This window comes from Somniosus microcephalus, chromosome 13, assembly GCF_052327205.1.
Source record: "Somniosus microcephalus isolate GS21.2 chromosome 13, FLI_Smic_1.0, whole genome shotgun sequence".
In the NCBI taxonomy this organism is placed as follows: Eukaryota; Metazoa; Chordata; class Chondrichthyes; order Squaliformes; family Somniosidae; genus Somniosus; species Somniosus microcephalus.
Window position 1 is genome coordinate 84,886,841 of NC_140999.1, and position 23,890 is coordinate 84,910,730.

The window sequence follows — 23,890 nt, forward strand, 5'->3', positions numbered from 1 at the left end:
AAGCCACTCAGGGAATTGGTGGCAGAGGCAAAAGCTGAAGTGATGGTGGAAATAGAAGACAATAGAGAAGAAGCAGAAGATGATGACTCATCTGAACCATTATCACCCCTACCAGGTCACGCACGTGGTCCCTCCGAACTGAGCCAAATCAGTCTGGAAGTAGAAAAACTTCCCAAGGTACTCGAGCCTTTAGAAGTCAGCAATGCTGGTTCTGAAGTTACGAAAGTTCAAGCTGTTAAGTCCAGTGAAGGACCATTAGATGAGTCACCCCAGCAACGAGAACCTACTACACCACCGAGAACTACTACACCACCGAGGCGTTATCCGGACCGAGTCAGGAAGCGCAGGAGGCGCCTCCGCAGAGACTGAATCTGTGAACTGTTTTTACATGAAGTTGTGTATATATGTTATGATGTTATGTTTAATGGGGAATATATATACTGTTAAGCTAAAAAGGGAGGATTGTAGTGTATGTAACCGTTCCACCTTTAAGAGAACTATTTTAAGGGTTGCACTACTTTATCTTGGCTGCTGTATACTGTAATACCGGTGGTGACCACACCGGTATATAAGTGCTGTGTAATGATTTATTGGGCAGTTCCGCCCTGACCTTCGACTAGTAAAGTCCTGTTAAAATTTACTCTTGTGGTCTGTGTAGTAATTCTCATTATAACACACAGACTTAACACAAGGGGCTTCCACATCTGCCGAAGCCACAGGGGAAGCACCACGTAGGAGCACGCGTAAGAGGAATATAATGCACAAGTAGTCACAAGGGTAGTCACTTGGGTGAAATGTTATGTTTAATGTTGAAAAACCATCAGTTGCTTTTTGTCATTAAAAATTCTGATGTCAACTGTTGCAGTTGTAGCGTGTGTCATATCACTAATGGGACTTCCACATTGAGGGCTTAGGATGACTTGCAATTGTCAGTATGGTGGTCAGAGTGGTAGGAACCGCAGGTTCTTGGCCATTGTCGATGCTCTGGTAAGAAGCTGCGAGGCAAAAGTGCTTGATTGGCTATGCTAAGCAAATCTGGCCAAGATGAGTGTGTGCCTTGCATCCCGGCCAGCAATGTGCTCGCATGCTGCGGGCGCTGGTTGATGCGCCTCTGCAAGCTGGTCGTTGTCGCTCTCCTCCTCCTCCTCCTCATCTGAGGAGGCTATGTGATGAGCCACTTGTTCCTCAGGCATCTGCAAGCCATGATGCTGTGCCATGTTGTGAAGTGCACAGCAGACCATGACCATTCTGGAGACCCTGGCTGCTGAGTACTGCAGGGCTCCACCTGATCTATCAAGGCATCTGAAGCGCATCTGCAGCAAGCCGATGGTTTGCTCGGTTATGGATCTGGTGGAAATGTGGCTGGAGTTGTAGCGCTCCTCAGCTTTGTTGGATGGGCTCCTCAATGGTGTCATTAGCCACGTCTTCAGGGGATAGCCCTTGTCTCCAAGTAGCCATCCAAAAAGTTGGTCTGGCGGACTGAAGAGCAGAGGTACACTAGACAGGTGCAGGATGAAGGAGTCATGGTAACTGCCAGGGTACTTGGTGCAAACATACAAAATTTCCTTCTTGTGGTCACACACCGGCTGTACGTTGAGGGAGTGGAAACCCTTGCGGTTGACAAAAATACCTGGATTGTGATGGGGTGCCTTAAGGGCAACATGTGTGCAGTCAACGACGCCCTGCACCCTTGGAAAGCCTGCCAGATTGTCAAACCCAACTGCACGCACAGTTACACTGGCTTGATCCTTGGAGAAATTGATGTAATTGGGCGCAATGGCAAAGAGGGCATCGGTTACCTGCATGATGCAAATGTGTGTGGCCGCCTGGGAGACGCTGCTGATGTCTGCTGATGATCCCTGGAATGAGCCTGAAGCAAAAAAGTTGAGTGCGGTGGTGACTTTGACGGCCACTGGTAAGGGGTGTCCACCTGCTGCTCTGTGCTCCAGGTCTTGCTGCAGCATTACGCAGATGTCACCCACTACCTCTCGCGAAAGTCGGAGCCTCCTTTGGCACTGCTGCTCAGTCATGTTGAGGTTGCTGATCCTCGTGTCTGTAGACCCTGTTTTGGGGGTATCTCCTGCGCCGACGTGCTTCCATGCGCTGGTGCCTTCTGGCCTGTGCAGCTTCAGGTGGGTGAGCAGCAGCTTGGAGCTCCTGCTGTTGCTCCTGCAGTTGGTGCTGCTGTTGTTCCAGGTTCTGCTGATGCCGCGGCTGGCCTTCGTCCGAATCTGATGTCCAAGAGGAAAGGAAATAAATGGTTCCCATTCTTCTGGTATATACCTCAGTTGAGGAAGTGCTCATTCAAGGTGGGGAGAGGGGTTTCCCAGGAGGTCACACTGGAAATGGGTGTCAGGCTCCAAACTTCCACAACAATGAGTAGGCCTGTTAAAAGTTCCCCTAGACCTGAGACAACAAAGTTATGCCACCTGCAAATGAAGATTGCTGAAAACTTATTTTTAATGGTGGAGCTGCAGCTGTTAGTAAGCAATCCACTTGTGATGCCGCCAGGATTCATTGGCGTGTTCCAGAGGAGACGTGCAGCACGTGGGAAAAGTGTTAAAATCAGAAAGGCCTCTCAAAATGGGATTATAGAGGCAATTAAGTGGTTGTTAAGGGCCTTAAGGGCCTATCCCGCCTCTTGGAGGCGGGATGGAAACAGGGTCAGAAAACACGCATGTGGAAAAATTGCTCAGAGGCGGGATGGAGGCGAGACCGAGGCGAGACTGGGCCCGCCCGCCATTTTTTGCAATTTTACCACCTCACACGCCTCCAATCCCGCCTCCTCGGGCCTGGCAAAATCGAGCCCCAAGTGTCAGCAGGGGAACATTTAGGGAACAGTGATCATAGTATAATAAGGTTAAGATTAGCTATGAAAAAGGACAGGGAACAATCTCGAGTAAAAATACTCAATTGGAGGAAGGCAAATTTCAGTGGGTCGAGAACGGATCTGGCCTGGGTAAATTGGATCTGCAAAGAATCAGCAAAACTGTAATCGAACAATGGTCTGCCTTTAAAGAGGAGATAGTTCGGGTACAGTTGAGGTATATTCCCACGAGGGGGAAAGTTGGGCAACTAAAGCCAGACCCCCCTGGATGACGAAAGAGATAGAGAGTAAGATGAAGCAGAAAAAGAGCGTGTATGACAGAAGTCAGTTTGGAATACAAGTGAGAATCAGGCTGAATGTAGAAAATTAAGAGGGGAAGTGAAAAAGAAAATAAGAGGGGCAAAGAGAGTACGAGAATAGATTGGCAGCTAACATAAAAGGGAATTCGAAAGTCTTCTATAGACATATAAATAATAAACAGGTAGTAAGAGGAGGGGTGGGGCCGATTAGGGACCAAAAAGGAGACCTAGGCATGGAGGCAGAGGGTATGGCTGTGGTACTAAATGAGTACTTTGCATCTGTCTTCACCAAGGAAGAAGATGCTGCCAAAGTTATAGTGAAAGAGGAAGCAGTGGAGATACTGGATGAGATAAAAATTAATAAAGAGGAGGTACTAGAATGGTTGGCTGTACTTAAATTTGATAAGTCACCAGGACCAGATGGGATGCGTCCTAGGATGCTGAGGGAGGTTAAGGAGGAAATCGCGGAGGTACTGGTCATAATCTTCCAATCCTCCTTAGAAACAGAGGGTGGTGCCAGAGGACTGGAAAATTGCAAATGTTACACCCTTGTTCAAAAAAGGGTGTAAGGATAAACCCAGCAACTACAGGCCAGTCAGTTTAACCTCAGTAGTGGGGAAGCTTTTAGAAACGATAATCAGGGACAAAGTTAACAGTCACTTGGACAAGTGTGGATTAAATAAGGAAAGCCAGCACGGATTTGTTAAAGGCAAATCGTGTTTAACTAACTCGATCAAGTTTTTTGTTGGGGTATCAGAGAGGGTTGATGAGGGCAATGAGGTTGACATGGTGGATATGGACTTCAAAAAGGCATTTGATAAAGTGCCAGCAAAGTTGAAGCCCATGGAATAAAAGGGACACAGGCAGCATCGATATGAAATTGGCTAAGTGACAGGGAACAGAGAGTAGTGAACGGTTGCTTTTCGGACTGGAGTAAGATATACAGTGATGTTCCCCAGGGGTCGGTTCTAGGGCCACTGCTTTTCTTGATATATGTTAATGACTTGGACTTGGGAGTACAGGGCACAATTTCAAAATTTGCAGATGACACAAAACTTGAAGGTATAGTGAACAGTGAGGAGGATAGTGATAGACTTCAGGAAGACAGACAGGCTGGTGAAATGAGTGGACACATGGCAGATGATATTTAACGTAGAAAAGTGCAAAGTGATAGGTAGGATTTGGTAGGAAGAGTGAGGAGAGGCAATAGAAACTAAAGGGTACAATCCTAAAGCGGGTGCATGAACAGAGAGACCCGGGGGTAAATGTGCACAAATCGTTGAAGGTGGCAGGGCAGGTTGAGAAAGTGGTTAAAAAAGCATACGGGATCCTGGGCTTTATAAATAGAGGCATAGAATACAAAAGCAAGGAAGTTATGATGAACCTGCATAAAACACTGGTTCGACCTCAACTGGAGTATTGTGTCCAATTCTGGGCGCCGCACTTTAGGAAGGATGTGAAGGCTTTAGAGAGGGTACAGAAAAGATTTAGGAGAATAATTCCAGGAATGAGGGACTTCAATTACATGGATAGATTGGAGAAGCTGGGATTGTTCTCCTTAGAGCAGAGAAGGTTGAGAGGAGATTTGATAGAGGTATTCAAAATCATGAGGGGTCTAGACAGAGTAGAGAGAAACTGTTCCCATTGGCAGAAGGGTCGAGAACCAGAGGACACAGAGTCAAGGTGATTGGCAAAAGAACCAAATGTAACATGAGTAAAAAAAACTGTTACGCAGCGAGTGTTTAGGATCTGGAATGCGCTGCCTGAAAGGGTGGAGGAGGCAGACTCAATCGTGGCTTTCAAAAGGGAATGGGATAAGTACCTGAAAGAAAAAAATTTGCAGGGCTAAGGGGAAAGGGCGTGGGAGTGGGACTAGCTGAAATGCTCTTGCAGAGAGCCGGCACAGGCTCAATGGGCCAAATGGCCTCCTTCTGTGCTGTAACCATCCTATAATCCTATGATATAGATTCCCAATGGCTGAGGCACAAGCACTGATCCTTGCAGCACTCCACCAGTTACAACCTGCCAACCCAAAAATGACCCGTTTATTCCTACTCTCTGTTTCCTGTCTGTTAACCAATCCTCAATCAAGCCAAGCTAATATATTACCCCAATCCCATGAGCCCTAATCTAGTTTAACAACCACTGAGAATCATAGAGACTTACAGCACAGAAGGAGGCCATTCGGCCCATCGTGCCTGTGCTGGCTCTTTGAAAGAGCAGTCGTGCTTAGTCCCACATCTAACCAGGGTTTTGTATAGCTGCAGCATAACTTCTACCCCTTTGTACTCTAGTCCTCTAGATATAAAGGCCAGCATCCATTCACCTTTTTGATTATTTTCTGTACCTGTTCATGACATTTTAATGATCTATGTACCTGAACCCCCAAGTCTCTTTGGACGTCCACTGTTTTTAGCTTTTCACCATTTAAAATAAAGGGTGCGATTTTCCCATAGTAGGCGGGCTGGAGGCAGGTTTCAGTTTGGGTGGGTTCCAAACCCGCCTCCACTGTCAGGTGGGAAAAATTTGCGATTTTCCCCTAATTGACCAGTTACTGTCAGAGGTGTGGGTTCCCCTGGGCCAATTAGTGTTTTGGGACTGAAACTCGCCTCTGCTGACATCACTTATCCAGCTTCATTTAAGGGTGCTTGCTACCTTGTATCATTCCACTGGTTTTTGGTCGATTCTGCACCACCTCCAAGCTGTTATCTCCTTGAAGAATGGCCAGCTCCAAGGCAAGGGTCTCCCTGAGGTTCTCGGATGAGGCGCTGGGTATGCTGGTTGAGGGGGCGAGCTAGGGAGGTGCTCTTCCCCTCATCTGGGAGGAAGAGGCCTCCCAAAGAAACCAAGGCTGTGTGGGTCCAGCTGGCAAGGGATATAACCTCCAGATCTGTGTGCAGGTTGGGTGCTTGTCTCTGTTTATTGATGAAATGCCATCCTTGTGGGAATGTATTAAAATTAGGTGATGGCAAAATGTTGACGTGATGGCATCTGTTATTTCGGCTTAAGCAGCTCCACATTGCGGCCTTCGCAACACTTGCGTGGTCAGGTTGGTGGTCAGAGTGAAAGGAGGTCACAGAGTCACGTCCATTGTATATCATGTGTTAAGAAGGAGCCAAGCACATGTGCCACAGTGAGCAACCTATGCAAATCTGGCCAGGATGAGTGTATCCATTGCATCACAGGCAGCCATGTGCTCTCGTGCTGCCGCTGCTGCTGGTAGATACGCTGCCGCTTGGTCCTCTTCCTCCACCTCCTGAGGAGGCTATGAACTGAGCCACTTGCTCATCAGGAAGCTGCAAGCCATGACGCTGTGCCATGTTGTGCAGTGCACAGCAGAACACGACCATTCTGGAGACCCTGGCTGCTGAATACTACAGGGTGCCACCTGATCTGTCAAGGCATCGGAATCGCATCTTCAGCAAGCTAATGGTTTGCTCGATGATGGACCTGGTCGAAATATGCCTGGCGTTGTAGTGCTCCTCAGCCTCGTTAGCTGGCTTCCTGATCGGCGTCATTAGCCACTTCTTCAGGGGGTAGCCCTTGACACCAAGGAACCATCTGTTAAGTTGGTTTGGCGGATTGAAGAGCAGAGGAACACTAGAGTTCTGCAGGATGAACGAGTCATGGCAACTACCACAGAACTTGGCGCAAACATGCAAAATCTCCTTCTTGTGGTTACTCACCAGCTGTACGTTGAGGGAGTGGAAGCCCTTGCGGTTGACAAAGATAGCTGGGTTTTGATAGGGTTCTCTAAGGGGCACATGTGTGCAGTCTATGATGCCCTGCATCATTGGCAAGCCTGCCATATTTGCAAAGCCAACTGAATGCGTGGTTACACTTGCTTGATCCCTTGAGAAGTGGATGTAATTGTGGGCCTTTGCAAAAAGGGCATCGGTAACCTGCGTGATGCAACTGTGGGCGGCCGACTGGGAGATGCCGCTGATGTCTGCTGATGATCCCTGGAAGGAGCCTGAGGCAAAAAAGTTGAGTGCGGTGGTGACTTTGACAGTCACTGGTAGAGGGTGTCCACCCACTCCTCTGGGCTCCAAGTGTTGGTGCAGCCTTGTGCAGGTGTCTCTGACAACCTCTCGCGAAAGTCTCAGCCTCCTCTGGCACTGCTGCTCAGTCATGTTGAGGTAGCTCATCCTCTGTCTGTAAACCCTGAGAGGGGGGTATCTCCTGCGGCGACGTGCTTCCATGTGCTGGCGCCTTTTGCCCTGTGCAGCATCAGGTGGGTGAGCAGGAGGTTGGCGCTCCTGCTGCTGTTGCTGCTGAGCTGCCTGGCTCTGCTGCTGCCATGGCTGCTCCTCATCCGAATCTGAGCTCCATGGTGAAAGGAAATAAATGGCTCCCATGCTGCTGGCAGATACCTCCGTTGGGGAAGTGCTGAATCCAAGCGGGGAGAGGGTCTTCCAAGGAGGTCCCACAGTTGAGAGATAGAATCTGCAGCACCTCTGACTTCGGTAGGCCTGCTAAAAGTGCTGAAAGACCTGTGGAATAAAAGTTCTGCCACCTGCAACTGCTCCCTGATGAAAGCTCCGTTTTTATGGTGGAGCTGCAGCTGTGAGGAGGCAACCACTTGTCAAACCACCAGGATTAGCTGGCGTGGTTTAGGAGTGGTGTGGAGATGCCGGTGTTGGACTGGGGTGGACAAATGTAAGAAGTCACACAACACCAGTGATAAATGGCACCATTCATACCTTTGATTGCTGTGATTATCTCTCTGCCGAGGTGTGATAAATGGCAGTTAGAAAGATTACCTGTAATCATCTGGCATTATTCTCTGACTATATAATCTGTGTCTATAGGCATCTCTCCGCTTCACCTGATGAAGGAGCAGCGCTCCGAAAGCTTGTGATTTCAAATAAAACTGTTTGACTATAACCTGGTGTTGTGTGATTTCTTACAGTGGTTTAGGAGGGTCGTGCAACATGCTGAAAATGTGGCAAAATAACAAAGGCCTGTCAAAATAGGGGCCCTTAACGACTATTTAAGGGTCTTAACTACCTCTCCCGACTGATGGAGGCGGGACCGAATTGCACCCATCAAAACCGCCTCTGGCAAAATTGTGCAGAGGCGGGTTCCGAACCCGCCCTCACTTTTTGCGATTTTGCCAACTGTCCCGCCTCCAAACCCACCTCCTCGGGGCTGGGAAAATTGCCCCCAAAGAGTTTGGTTTAGTCTCTATTCCCTTAGAATGAGATGTGAGGGTAAAGTGATAGGGGAGAGTCCTTGAAAGCATTACGTGGGCCATCTTGGCTCAATGTCAGAAAAAATGACTTGTGTCCCTTTTTCTGACATAACTGAATACTGCATGCCTTCTTCAGCGCTATGAGAGGTACAGACTTTCAATAATTAATTTTCCCTGGTGTACACCCAGACCCGCCCCCCTGCTCCTCCGATCCCATAAAACCCGAAGTCCGATCAAAGAACAGACATCCCCGGCGCAGCCGACAGACTCCCCACAAGCGCATAAACAATTTGCCTGCAACATTGATTGCTAAGCGGGTGGCAGGTAATATTTTGGTAACAAATACGACAACTGTTCCGTACATGGCCGACAGGTTCGCTCGTTTCTTCCTGTTCTCCTTCACTACAAGTGGGACTCCGATGTGACCTTCAGCCGCCTGCTGAGATTAGCGCTGGAAAGAGCGCGTTACACATCAAATTCTCCACACCGCTGATGTTAATTAGCAGGCAGCAACAAAATGCGCTCTCTCGGTGGGCGGCCGTTACCAGCAGGTTTCCTGCGTACTGTAATTTCTCGGCCACTGTCTTCCTATATTAGTCATCACTTCACACTTATCCGCGCTGTACTCCATCTGCCATGTTGCTGCCTATTTCACTAACTATCCTCATCATGATCTACTACTAAAGAAGCATATGGGATCCATGGCTTTATAAAAAGTGGAATAGAGTACAAAAGGAAGGAAATTACGTTAATGTAGTGTATGTAACCTGTACCACCTTAAGAGGATACCTTAAGGTGATGGACTACTTTTTGATGGCTCCTGTACATTGTAGTACTGGTGGTGACCACACCGGTATATAAACCCTGTGGAGCAAAGTGTATTCCAGTTCAGCCCTGACCCTCAATTACTAAAGACCTGTTTAATTATTTCTGTAGTCTGTGTCCAGTTATTCAGCATAACTACATTTGGAAACACAGACTCAACAGTGGCGACGAGTCTGATCTTACCTAGCGGCAGTTGCATCAAAGGAAGCTTCGCCTCTGAAACGGGCATCGATCAAGGACATCCACCCTCAACATCCTGCTGGGCACTGCATAGCACGGGAGGCAATCGGGAACCCGGGTTGGTTTCTGGCCACGAAGTCAAACATCAGTGAACATCCCTTCGACGACAGCGGCGGGTAAGCCCGATCGAGCGGCACGGGGGGGAAGTCGACCGAGTTGTCAGTAAGAGAAGGGGAGGGAAACGACGAAAAGGGCGGAGAACAAGACCGCAGCCGGTGTCAGGGGCCGGACTGCAATCGGGGCAGAGACGCGCAGCAGCCAGAAAAGCGTTTATGTCCACAAGGACCGCAGGAGCGGCGGGGAACAAGAGCAGCAGCGTAGGGGAAAATAAAGGACCGCTGGGAGGCGAGAACGGCAACAGCGCGGTAATCGCCATTTTGAGTCGGCGGGGGAAGAAGACAAGCGCGGGAAAAGCCGCCATTTTGAAAAAGAAAAAAAATCATCATCATATCCGAAGGAAAGGAAACTCAACAAGGATGCCAAAAATGGGTAACATCACTGCTTTTGATAGCGATGTGGAAAATTGGGCCACTTATGTACAACGAATGAGGTACCGGAGGATAAGAAAGCACTAACCCTATTAAACTCGATGGGTGCGAAGACGTACGGGTTATTAAGGAACCTTGTAACACCAGATAAACCGGTAGGAAAGAGTTTCGCGGATATTGTTACTATCCTGCAAGGGCATTTAAACCCCACGCCGCTGCTGATAGCGGAACGATTTAAATTCTACAAAAGAATTCAACTTAAAGAGGAAAGCAACGCTGAATTCTTAATCGAACTGCGCAAGTTATCAAAGTACTTTCAGTTCGGTACAGGACTAGCAGACGCACTGAGAGATAAGTTTGTGTGTGGGCTCCTAAGGGAAGGAACCCAGAAGCGACTGCTAGAGGAAAAGGATCTTACGCTGGACAAAGCTTTCAGCATTGCAGCATCGCACGAGGCAGTAGCACGAGGCGCTGCAGAGATACAGCAAAGGCCATTGGAATTCAGCACCAATGAAATGGCATTGGGCGCAGTAAAGTGCTATCGTTGCGGAAGGACAACGCATGACCAGAACCAGTGCTGGTTCAAAGATAAAGAATGCAGGCAATGTGGCAAACTTGGTCACATAGCGAGAGTATGCCGGTCAGGAAAGAAGACCAGCAGCAAAAAGTCGCCGCAGGAGAAGTACAAAAAAGTACACAAAGTGACAGAGAACAGTTCGGATGAACAGAAGATGGATTCAGACTCCAGCAGTAAGGAACTGGGTTGTCTAAAAATACATAATGTGGGTAACACAGCAGACCACCAAACTATCTGGGTCATGCTTCGGATAGCAGGAGTCCAAGTGAAGATGGAATTGGACACTGGATCGGCATTGACGGTCATGAATAAGCAAGATTACAAAAGGTTATTCTCGCACATTCCCCTGAGGGATACGGAGATTGTATTGAAAACATACACGGGGCAAATAGTATACCCCATCGGAAAGATAAAAGTAAATGTGGTCTACAATGGTAAAGAAAGTCAGGAAATGGACTTGTATGTGTTACCTGATGGAGGTCCGCCACTACTGGGACGGGAATGGATCCGGAGAATAAATGTGGACTGGCATTCCATACAAGCACTGACTGTAGATTCCTGTAAAGAGGACGACGTCAAACCTAAACGACTGTCCAAAATATTGGACGATGCTAAGGAGGTGTTCCAACAGGGACTGGGAACACTGAAAGGAATTACGGCAAACATCAAGGTTGAAGAACATGCAAACCCAAAATTTTTCAAAGCCAGACCGGTACCTTATGCGATACGACCTGCTGTGGAAGCAGAGCTGGAAGGGCTAGAATGTTCAGGGGTACTGTCAAAGGTGGACTGGAGCGAATGGGCCACACCCATTGTTCCTGTCATGAAGCGTTCGTTGAGCAACAAGCCGGGGGAACCTGGGAAGGTTCGCATCTGTGGCGATTTCAAGATCACTGTTAATCCGGTTCTTCACACGGTGCAATATCCACTTCCGCGGATTGAAGATATCTTCGCTTCGCTGTCTGGCGGGAAACACTTCACCAAGATAGACCTGGCGCAGGCGTACCTACAGATGGAAGTTGATGAAGCGTCACACCAGTATCTCACGATCAACACACATAAGGGCTTATATCGGTATAATAGACTGGTTTTTGGAGTGGCATCGGCTCCAGCGATTTGGCAAAGGGCCATGGAGCAGGTATTGCAGGGAATTCCAGGCACACAATGCTACCTGGACGACAATCTGATTACAGGAGATGATGATAAGGATCACCTCGCGAATTTGGAGCAGGTGCTCACCAGATTGAAAGAATATGGGCTCAGAGTTAATCGCCAGAAATGTGAGTTCTTTCAAAAGCGAATCTCGTACTGCGGCCACGTCATTGACCAGGAGGGGCTCCATAAGTCACCTGACAAGATCGAAGCTGTTGTGAAAGCTCCCGCTCCGGAAAATGTATCCCAGTTGAGGTCGTTCCTTGGGTTGGTTAACTATTACCACAAGTTTCTTCCAAATTTATCCATGGTGTTACACCCGCTGAACACTCTTTTGCAAATGGGAATACCATGGAAGTGGAGCGATGATTGTAAGCGGGCTTTTCAAAAAAGCAAGGCACTGATCACCTCTAAGGAAGCGTTGGCTCACTTTAGCCCAACGCTGCCTATTCGCTTAGCTTGTGATGCTTCTCCATATGGTATCGGGGCAGTGCTCTCACATAAGTTTCCAAATGGCTTGGAAAGGCCAGTCGCGTTCGCATCCAGATCATTGACCTCCGCAGAGCGCAACTATGCTCAGATAGATAGGGAGGCTCTCAGCCTCGTGTGGGGAGTTAAGAAATTTAACCATTACCTGCAAGGCCAAAAGTTTACGCTGCTGACAGATCACCAGCCGTTGGTTTCCATTTTTAACCCTAAGAAGGGTGTTCCGGTTATGACAGCGCAGAGGCTTCAGAGATGGTCCCTTTTCCTAGGGGCACATCAATATGATGTCGAATTCAAAGATACAAAACAACATGGTAATGCTGATGGGCTGTCGCGCCTGCCACTACCTACAGCGGAAGAGGCGCCGGCAGTTGACCCTGTCGAGATATTTCACTCGACCATCATCGAATGCTTACCAGTCACCAATGCGGGTATTGAGAGAGAGACCCGAAACGACCCGACACTGTCTCGGGTCTACGATTTGACAGTGAAGGGATGGCCAGCACATGGCGACCCACTGTTACCAGCATTCTCAGCCAGACGAGAACAGCTGTCCGTCTGTCAAGGAACATTGATGTATGGAACAAGGGTGATTATTCCTCCTAAATTAAGGGAGAGAGTTCTGAAGGAATTGCATGAAGGTCATCTGGGGGGAGTCAAGATGAAAAGCCTTGCTAGGGCTTATGTGTGGTGGCCAGGTATCGACAAACAAATAGAGGATCTGACTAAAAGCTGCTCAGGGTGCCAAAAAGTTCAAAACGCACCTCCAATTGCACCGCTGCATCCGTGGGAATGGCCTTCAACCCCATGGCAACGTGTGCATATCGACTTTGCAGGTCCATTCATGGATTCCATGTTTTTGATAGCAGTAGACGCACATTCTAAATGGCCATAAGTGATTAAGATGTCGACCACTACCTCTGAAAAGACGATCGCAGTTCTAAGAACCATATTTGCAAGGAATGGGTTGCCGGAACAAATATGTTCAGACAACGGACCACAGTTCGTGTCAGAAGAATTCCAGAAATTCATGAAAAAGAATGGGGTGAAACACTATACATCTGCCCCATATCATCCGGCTACAAATGGGTTGGCCGAGAGATTTGTACAAACGTACATGAGCGAAGACCATATTCCACTACAACACAAGGTGGACAATTTCCTGATGGCATATCGAAACGCCACGCATGCAGTGACAAATCAAAGCCCTGCCATAATGTTCTATAACAGGAGGTTGCGGTCCCGGTTGGATTTGTTAAAACCCAATGTGCGTAGGGAAGTCGAAAACAAGCAATTCCAGCACGTAAATAACAAGGCCACTCGGAGTTTCGAAATAGGATAACCAGTGTTGGCCAGGGACTATAGGAATGATAAATGGCAATCCGGAACAATTCGTGCCCGACAAGGACCCTTGATGTACACGGTAGACGTTGGAGAGAACGTAATACGACGTCATGCTGACCAACTTGTGGAATCGAGAACAAGGGTCGACCCCATGTCTACGGCAGAGACACCAGTTGAAGAAGTTATTGAGCCTGTAGCATCTACCTCAGACTCGAACGTACATGATGATGTTCAATCCATAGGAGATCAAATGGATGAGTCACCCCAGCAACGAGAACCAGAGACCCCTGAAAGGCATTATCCGGCCCGGATCAGGAGGCCTCCTCAGAGACTGAATCTTTGAACAGTTTTGTGTGAAAGTTGTATATATGTTATCCATGTAATGTTTAAATTGGGGTGTACGCTGTTAAGCTAAAAGGGGAGGAATTGTAGTGTATGTAACCTGTACCACCTTAAGAGGATACCTTAAGGTGATGGACTACTTTTTGATGGCTCCTGTACATTGTAGTACCGGTGGTGACCACACCGGTATATAAACCCTGTGGAGCAAAGTGTATTCCAGTTCAGCCCTGACCCTCAATTACTAAAGACCTGTTTAATTATTTCTGTAGTCTGTGTCCAGTTATTCAGCATAACTACATTTGGAAACACAGACTCAACAGTTAAAACTTTATAAATCACTGGTTAGGCCTCAGCTGGAGTATTGTGTTCAATTATGGGCACCACACTTTAAGAAGGATGTCAAGACCTTGGAGCGGGTGCAGAGGAGATTTACTAGAATGGTACCGGGATAAGGGACTTCAGTTATGTGGAGAGACTGGAGAAACTGGCCCTTTTAGAACTGAGATGAGGAGGAATTTCTTTTCTCAGACGGTCATAAATCTGTGGAATTCTCTGTCCCAGAGAGCTGCGGAGGCTGGGTCATTAAATACATTTAAGGTGGAGATAGACAGATTTTTGCAAGATAAGGGAGTGAAGGGTTATGGGGAGCGGGCGGGGAAGTGGCTTTGAGCCAAGATCAGCCATGATCTTATTGAATGGCGGAGCAGGCTCGAGGGGCCAAGTGGCCTACTCCTGCTCCTATTTCTTATGTTCTTATTGTTCTCCTTAGAGCAGATAAAGTTAAGGGGAGATTTAATAGAGCTGTTCAAAATCATGAAGGGTTTTGATGCCGTAAATAAGGAGAAACTGTTTCCACTGGCCGTAGATGTGATTCCAGGATGGTATGTTGCCTCCCTGGTGCCAGGGTCAAGGATGTCACTGAGCGGCTGCAGGACACTCTGAGGGGGGAGGGTAACAGCCAGAGGTCGTTGTCCATATCGGTACCAATGGCATAGGCAGAAAGAGGGATGAGGTCCTGCAGGCAGACTATAGGAAACTAGGAGTGAGATTGAAAAGCAGGACCTCAAAGGTAGTAATCTCTGGAGTGAGTACAGTAATAGGAGAATAGAACAGATGAATGCATGGCTGGAGAGATGCAGGAGGGATGGCTTTAGATTTCTGAGGTATTGGGACAATTTCTGGGGAAGGTGGGACTTGTACAAGCCGGACGGGATACACCTCAACAGAGCCGGGACCAATATTCTCGCGGGGAGGTTTGCTAGTGCTGTTGGGGAGGATTTAAACTAGCTTGACAGGGGGATGGGCACCAGTATATAGGAGTAGAAAAGAGGAATAAGGTGCATAAAAGAGTGAGAGTGTTGGATAGTACTATAGAAGAAAGTAGTACTAGAGGCAGAATTAGTACCATATTAGATAGGAGCAGACTAAGAAAGATAACGAAAAATTCAAAAATGTGTTTAGAATGCATGTACGTGGTGAGTAAGGTTGGTGAGCTACAAGCACAATTAGCTGTGTGGCAATATGATGTCGTGACAATAACAGAAACATGCCTTAAAAACGGTGAGGACTAGGCACTTAACATTCAAGGGTACAAGGTGTTCAGAAAGGATAGGGAAGGAAAAAAGGGAGGTGGGGTGGCAGTGCTGATTAAAGAAGACACTGTAGTGTTGGAAAGGGAGGATATTCTTGAGGGGGCAAGGACAGACTCCATTTGGTTAGAGTTGAGACGCAAAAAGGGTCTGATCACGCTATTGGGGGTATTCTATCGGTCTCCAAATAGTGAGAGGGAGATAGAGGAGCAAATCTGCATGGAAATCGCAGAGATATGCAAGAGCTATAGAGTGGTGATATTGGGGGATTTTAATTATCCAAATATCGATTGGGATAATGCTAGGGTAAAGGGAAAGGATGGGAAGGAATTTCTGAAATGTGTTCAGGAGAATTTCCTTGACCAGTATGTTCTTGGCCCAACTAGGAAGGAGGCATTGCTGGATCTGATGCTAGGGAATGAGGTGGGCCGGGTCGACCAAGTGTCTGTGGGAGAACACTTGAGTACGAGTGATCATCATATCATAAGATTTTGATTAGCAGTGGAGAGGTGCAAGGAACATTCTTGTGTGGAAATTTTAAACTGGAATAGGGCTAACTTCAATGGGATGCAAAGGGATCTAGCCAGGGTAAAATGGAACCAAAGGCTGACAGGAAAAACTGTAACGGAACAATGGGTGATCTTTAAGGAGATGTTCCAAGTACAGGCTAGGTACATTCCAACAAGAGGGAAGGGTAAGGGAACCAAAGCAAGGGCTCCTTGGATGACGAGGGAGATAGAGAAGATGATGAAACAAAAAAAGAGGGTGCATGATGCATGTCAGGTGAATTCTTCAAGTGAGAACCAGACCAAATACAATGGGTTGGATTTTCTCAGCCCCGAGGAGGTGGGTATGGAGGCGGGACTGCCGGGAATGTTGCAGAATTTGGGGAGGGGTGGCAAAACCGCTCCCAACCTGCCTCCGTGCCCTCTTGCCAGGAGGTGGGAAGCCGTCCTGCCCCGGGTCCCATCTCCTTGGAGGCGGGAAGGGATTAAAGCCTATTAACTGCCTGTTAACAGGTAGTTAACAGACAGAAAATAGGATTATCCCCTTTTTTTGTTCCGAGGTGTGGGCTTTCCAACCTGGGGGATCCCCGCCAAGGTGTAGGAGCCAAGTAGGAGGTCTGTGGAGGTCGGAGGGGTCTGAAAGTGCAATGTAGAGGTGAGTGATGGGTGCAAGTGTGGAGTGGCAAGTATGTGAGGTGAATGTAAAGTGTTAGAAAATTTTAACTTACCTTTGTTTCTGCCTAAAACCTTCAGCCGCTGTGGAGCTGGAGTCCCGACATCTCCATTGTAGAGATCACAGACTAGCTGTTGCATCCTCCGATCCAACAGTCATCTGATTTCTACAAAGTAGAAAGGTTTGATGACTCCTGAACACAAGGGCTCATCAAACTACACAGAATGTCAGTGTTTGACAGCTTCACAGAGCTGTCAAACAATGACATTTCTTCTTTCAAAAATTCTTGACAGGTGACACGTCATTTGTTGACGTGCTCTGTCTCTGACTTCCCCTAAGACGCGGGGTGGGGCCTATTAGGGACAAAGAATTTGATATATGCTTAGAGGTGTAGGGCAAGGCTAGAATACTCAATGAGTACTTTGTATCGGTGTTTACTAAGGAGGTGGATGCTAACAAAATATCGGTAGAAGCAGAAAAGGTAGAAGCAATAGAAGGGGTGAAAATTGATAGACAGGATGTACTAGAAAGGCTGGGTATGCTTACAGTGGATAAGTCACCTGGTCCAGATGGCTTGCATCCCAGGTTGCTAAGGGAAGTAGGGGAGGAGATAGCAGAAGGGCTTGCCATAATTTTCCAATCTTCCCTAGATGCAGGGGAGGTGCCTGAGGATTGGAAAGTGGCAAATGTGACACCACTGTTCAAGAAAGGGTGTAAGGACAATCCTAGTAACTACAGGCCAGTCAGTTTAACATCAGAGGTGGGTAAAGTTTTAGAAACAATAATCAAGGAAAAAATTAACGGGAACTTGGCGAGGTTTAAGCTAATTAAGGAGAGCCAACATGGATTTGTAAACGGCAGATCATGTTTGACTAATCTAATTGAATTTTTTGATGAAGTAACAGGGAGGATTGATGAATGTAATGATCAGCCCTGCCTTCGATCTAGTTTCTTTTCTTTCCAGTTTTGAAGAAGGGTCCAACCTGAAATGTCAACTCAAATTTCTCTCCACGGATGTTGCCTGACCTGCTGAGTTTTTCCAGCATTTTCTGTTGTTATTTCGGATTTCCAACATCTGCAGTATTTTGCTATCGTAATGTAATGGATGTTGTCTACATGGATTTTAGGAAGGCGTATGAAAAAGTACCAGATAGAAGGCTGGTTAACAAAATTGAGGCTCACGGAATAGGTGGGTCAGTGGTAGCTTGGATAAGGAATTGGCTTAAGGACAGAAAACAGTGAGTTGTGGTAAATGGCTGTTTTTCAGACTGGAGGATGCTAGACAGTGGTGTTCCCCAAGGGTCAGTGCTGGGGCCACTGCTTTTTTTGCTATATATAAATGACTTGGGTATTGGAATACAGAGTAGAATTTCTAAATTTGCCAATGACACTAAACTTGGGGGTGTGGCAAACAGTGAGGATGATACCAATTGACTGCAACAAGACATAGATAGGCTAGCAGAATGGGCAGACAAGTGGCAGATGGAATTTAATACGGAGAAGTGTAAGGTGATGCATTTTGGCAGAAGGAACAAAGAGAGGCAATATACATTTAATAGCACAGTTTTAAAGAGTGTGCAGGGACAGGGGGACCTGGGAGTAAATGTGCATAGGTTCCTGAAGGTGGCGGGACATATTGAGAGAGTGGTTAGCAAAGCATATGGAATCTTGGGCTTCATAAATAGAGGTATTGAGTACAAAAGCAGAGAAGTTATGCTGAACCTTTATAAAGCGCTGGTTAGGCCATAACTGAAGTATTGCGCCTAGTTCTAGTCAACACACTTTAGGAAGGATGTGAAGGTCCTTGAGAGGGTGCAGAGGAGATTTACCAGAATGGTTCCGGGGATGGGAGATCTTAGCTACATGGACAGGTTGGAGAAGCTGGATTTGTTTTCATTAGAGCAAAGGAGGTTGAGGGGTGATTTGATAGAGGTGTACAAGATTATGATGGGTTTGGATAGGCTAGACAGAGAAAGGCTGTTCCCACTAGTTGATGGTACAAGGACAAGGGGACACAGATTTAAGGTTTTGGGCAAGATATACAGGGGGAGATGTGAGGAAAAACGTCTTTACGCAGCAAGTGGTGAGGACCTGGAACTCGCTGCTGACGGAAGTGGTGGAAGCGGAGGCACTCAATGTTTTCAAGGGGAGACTGGACAGGCACTTGAGGCAAATAAACTTGCAGGGCTATGGGGATAGAGCAGGGGAATGGGACTGACTGGATTGCTCTGCAGTGAGCTGGCACAGACTCGATGGGCCGAATGGCCTCCTTCTGTGCCGTTATGACTCTATGAGGGTTGGTAACCAGTGGACACAGATTTAAGATAATTGGCAAACGAACCAGTGGCAAAATTAGGAGAATTTTTTTACACAGCGAGTTGTTGCGATCTGGAATGCACTGCCTGAAAGGGCGGTGGAAGCAGATTCAATGGTAACTTTCATTTTTCAGGGTTGTGGGGAAAGTGCAGGAGAGTGGGACTAATTGGAATAGCTCTTTCTAAGGCACGAAGACATCTTTTCAAAGAATTTAACCCTTTCAGCCATGGAATTATTCTACACTGCAGTACCTCACACTTCTCCTTCCTGAGGTGCAGTGTCCAAACCTGAGTGCAGTACTTCAGATGAGCCCTGACCAAGGCTCTGTACAACTGAAGCATAACTTTCTTTATTTTGCTCCTCCACAGCTCATCGTGTCGTCATTTATAAAATACACTGATTTGTCTGTCGTGGATTCAAAGTGGATGATATCACTCTTCTCCACCATGAACTCCATCTACAATAGTTTTGCCCACTCACTTAATCTATCAATGTCCTTTTGTAACTTCCTGCTTCCATCCACACAACATATTGCGCATCCTAACTTCGTGTCAACAGCAAACTTGGATATACAGCTCTCTATTCCTTCATCCAAATCATTAATAAATATGGTAAAAAGTTGAGGTCCCCAAACAGATCTCGGGAATATCACATATCGCATCCAACCAACTAGAGAACATGCCCTTTATCCCTACTCTCCGAACCAATTACCAACCCATGTTACAGTTTGGACACCTGTAGCCAAGTGTGTTCCATAGAGCGCTTTAAAAAAAAGTATATCATTATGGGATGCTGAAGAGACCTGGGAATGAACGAGAATAAAGGTAATTCAAAATCCAATACCTCTATTAAGGTTCCTGTTTCCAATGTCACATTTAAACAGTTTTCTGGGTCTTAGCTCTGCTCCTTGCTCTTTTGTTTCCTCATCTTCCTCAATGTCATAAAAGTTGCTTTGATGACCCTTCCCATAGATGCGTTTGAGCACAGAGGCATGGCCAGATGGACCTGTGCATATATAGAAGGAAATTACTTAAGATACAGTATACTGCAGCTGAAACCTCAAAAACTATAAAAGGCAAAAATTCCTCTGTGCACTATTTTTAATAAAGTTGCTGATCCATTTATTTTAAATAATTTAATAAAATTGCTAAAATAGCCAAGAGGAGTTTCCCCTACAAGCATACAATAAATGACAGACGGGAAACAATCTACTGCTCCATCCAGCCTGTCCGATACAGTTATGATGCCTTGTGCATAAACCCAGAGGTTCCCAAACGAGGGGGCATGAACTCCTGGGGGGGAGCGTGGCGATATTATAAGGGTGTAGGGAGATGATCGAGCGGAGGTAGCGAGATGATCAGGGGGTGTGGAGAGATGATCAGGGGGGTGGGGAGATTACCAGGGAGGTGGGGAGATTATCGGGGGGGGGGGAGATGATCAGGGGTGTGGGGAGATTATCAGGGGGGTGGGGAGATTATTCGGGGGGCTGAGGAGATGATCAGGTAGTGGAGAGATTATCAGAGGGTGGAGAGATTATCAGGGGGGTGGGGAGATGATCACGGGGTGTGGGGAGATTATCAGGGGGGTGGGGAGATTATTCGGGGGGCTGAGGAGATGATCAGGTAGTGGAGAGATTATCAGAGGGTGGTGAGATTATCAGGGGGGTGGGGAGATGATCACGGGGGTGGGGAGGTTATCAGGGGCGTGGGGAGATTATCCGGGGGGCTGAGGAGACGATCAGGTAGTGGGGAGATTATCAGAGGGTGGCGAGATTACCAGGAGGGTGGGGAGATGATTGGGGGGTGGGGAGATGACCAGGGGGGTGGGGAGGTTATCAGGGGGGTGGCGAGATTATCAGGGGGGTGGGGAGATTATCAGCTGGATGGGGAGATTATCAGGGAGTGGGGGGATTATCAGTGGGGTAGGGAGTATATTGGGGGGTGGGGAGATGATCAGGGGGTTGGGGAGGTTATCAGGGGGAGGGGAGTTTATTGGGGGGCTGGGGAGATGATCAGGGGGTGGGGAGGTCATTGTGGGGGTGGAGAGATTATCATGGGGGTGGGGAGATTATCAGGTGGGTGGGGAGATTATCAGGGCGGTGGGGAGATTATCAGGGCGGTGGGGAGATGATCAGGGGGTGGTGAGGTGATCAGGGGGGTGGGGAGATTGTCGGGAGCTGGGGAGATCATCAGGGGGGTGGGGTTATAATCGGGGGGGTGGGAGATAATCAGGAGGTGGGGGATGAACAGGGGGGTGGGGAGATAATATGGGGGTGGGGAGATTATCAGGGCGGTGGGGTGATGATCAGTGGGGTGGGGAGATTATCGGGGGTGGGGCGATGATCAGGGGGGGTGGGGAGATAATCGGGGGGTGGAGATATTATCGGGGGTGGGGAGATTATCAGGGGGTGGAGAGATTATCAGGGGGTGGGGAGATTATCAGGAGGTGGAGAGATTATCAGGGGGTGGGGAGATTATCAGGGGGTGGGGAGATTATCAGGGGGTGGAGAGATTATCAGGGGGTGGGGAGATTATCAGTGGGTGGAGAGATTATCGGGGGTGGGGAGATTATCAGGGGGTGGGGAGATTATCAGGGGGTGGAGAGATTATCAGGGGGTGGGGAGATTATCAGGGGGTGGGGAGATTTTCAGGGGGTGGGGAGATTATCAGGTGGGTGAGGAGATGATCAGGGGCTGGGGAGATTTTCATGGGGGTGGGAGATTATCGGGGGGGTGTGGAGATTATAGGTGGCGGTGGGGTGATTATCGGGGGGTGGAGAGATTATCAGGGGGTGGGGAGATTATCGGGGGTGGGGAGGTGATCACGGGTGTGGGGAGATGATCAGGGGTTTGGGGAAATTATCAGGGGGTGGGGAGATTATCGGGGGTGGGAAGATTATCGGGGGGTGGGGAGATTATCAAGGGTTGGGGAGATTATCAGGGGGTTGGGGAGATTATCAGGGGGGTGGGAAGATTATCAGGGGGTGGGGAGATTATCAGGGGTTGGGGAGATTTTCAGGGGGTTGGGGAGATTATCAGGGGGGTGGGGAGATTATCAGGGGTGGAGAGCTTATCACGGGTTGTGGAGATTATCGGGGGTGGGGAGATTATCAGGGGTTGGGGAGATTTTCAGGGGGTTGGGGAGATTATCAGGGGGTTGGGGAGATTATCAGGGGTCTGGGGAGATTATCAGGGGTTGGGGAGATTTTCAGGGGGTGGGGGAGATTATCGGGGCCTGGAGAGATTATCGGGGGGTGGGGAGATTATCAGGGGTCTTGGAAGATGATCAGGGAGTTGGGGAGGTTATCAGGGGGTGGGAACTTTATTGGGGGGTGGGGAGATGATCAGGGGGGTGTGGGGAGGTTATCGTTGGGGTGGGGAGTTATCAGTGGGGTGGGGAGCTTATCCGGGGTGGGGAGATTATCAGGGGGGTGGGGAGATCATCAGGTGGGTGGGGAGATCATCAGGGGGGTGGGGAGATCATCAGGGGGGTGGGGCGATTATCGGGGGGGTGGGGAGATTATCAGGGGTTGGGGAGATTATCAGAGGGGGGGATTATCAGGGGGGTGGGAAGATTATCTGGGGATGGGGAGATTATCAGGGGTTGGGGAGATTATCAGGGGTTGGGGAGATTATCAGGGGTCTGGGGAGATTATCAGGGGGTGGGGAGATTATCAGGGGTGGGGAGATTATCAGGGGTTTTTTGAGATTATCAGGGGTTGGGGAGATGATCAGGGGGTGGGGAGATTATCAGGGGTCTGGGGAGATTATCATTGGTTGGGGAGATTATCAGGGGGTGGAGAGATTATCAGGGGGTGGAGAGATTATCGGGGGTGGAGAGGTTATCAGGGGGTGGAGAGATTATCGGGGGTGGAGAGATTATCGGGGGTGGAGAGATGATCAGGGGGTGGAGAGGTTATCAGGGGGTGGAGAGATTATCGGGTGGAGTGATTATCAGGGGGTGGAGAGATTATCGGGGGTGGAGAGGTTACCAGGGGGTAGGGAGTTTATCAGGGGGTGGAGAGATTATTGGGGGGACTGGGGAGATTATAAGGGGGTGGCGAGATCAGGGGGTGGTGAGCTGATCAGGGCAGTGGGGAGATGATCAGGGGGTGGGCAGATTATCAGAAAGGCGGAGAGGTTATCGGGGGGATGGAGAGATTATTGGGGGGGGTGGGGAGATGATCAGGGGGGTGGGGAGATGATCAGGGGGGTGGGGAGATGATCAGGGGGGTGGCGAGATGGTCGGGGGGAGATGATCAGGGGTGTGGCGAGATGATCAGGTGGGTGGGGAGATTATCAGGGCGGTGGGGAGATTATCGGAGGGGTGAGGAGATGATCAGGTGGGTGGGGTGATTATCAGGGGGTGGTGAGGTGATCAGGGGGGTGGGGAGATTGTCGGGAGGTGGGGAGATCAACGGGGGGGTGGGGAGATTATCAGGGGGTGTGGAGATAATCAGGGGGTGGGGAGATGATCAGGGGGGTGAGGAGATGACCAGGGGCTGGGGAGATTTTCATGGGGGTGGGAGATTATCGGGGGTTGGGGAGATCATCAGGTGGGTGGGGAGATCATCGGGGGGTGGGAAGTTTATCGGGAGGTGGGGAGATTATCAGGGGTTGGGGAGATTATCAGGGAGCTGGGGAGATTATCAGGGGGGTGGGAAGATTATCAGGGGGTGGGGAGATTATCAGGGGTTGGGGGGATTTTCAGGGGGGTGGGGAAATTATCAGGGGTTGGGGAGATTATCAGGGGGTGGGGACTTTATTGGGGGGTGGGGAGATGAGCAGGGGGGTGGGGAGTTATCGTTGGGGTGGGGAGTTGTCAGGGGGATGGGGAGCTTATTAGGGGTGGGGAGATTATCAGGGGGTGGGGAGATCATCAGGTGGGTGGGGAGATCATCAGGAGGGTGGGACGATGATCGGGGTGTGGGGAGATTATCAGAGGGGTGGGGGATTATCAGTGGGGTTGGGAAGATTATCAGGGGGTGGGGAGATTATCAGGGGGTGGGGAGATTATCAGGGGGTGGGGAGATT

General features: G+C 48.7%; 1 protein-coding gene across 1 annotated transcript in view; it reads right to left on the minus strand.

Annotated features, from left to right (window-relative positions):
* Positions 1-23,890, minus strand: part of LOC147108459 (uncharacterized) — a 777,120-nt gene that overhangs the window by 308,758 nt on the left and 444,472 nt on the right. Inside the window, exon 15 of the mRNA XM_086005101.1 lies at positions 19,702-19,863. Within this exon, the coding sequence (XP_085861227.1) occupies positions 19,702-19,863 (162 nt within the window). The remainder of the gene's footprint in view (positions 1-19,701; positions 19,864-23,890) is intronic.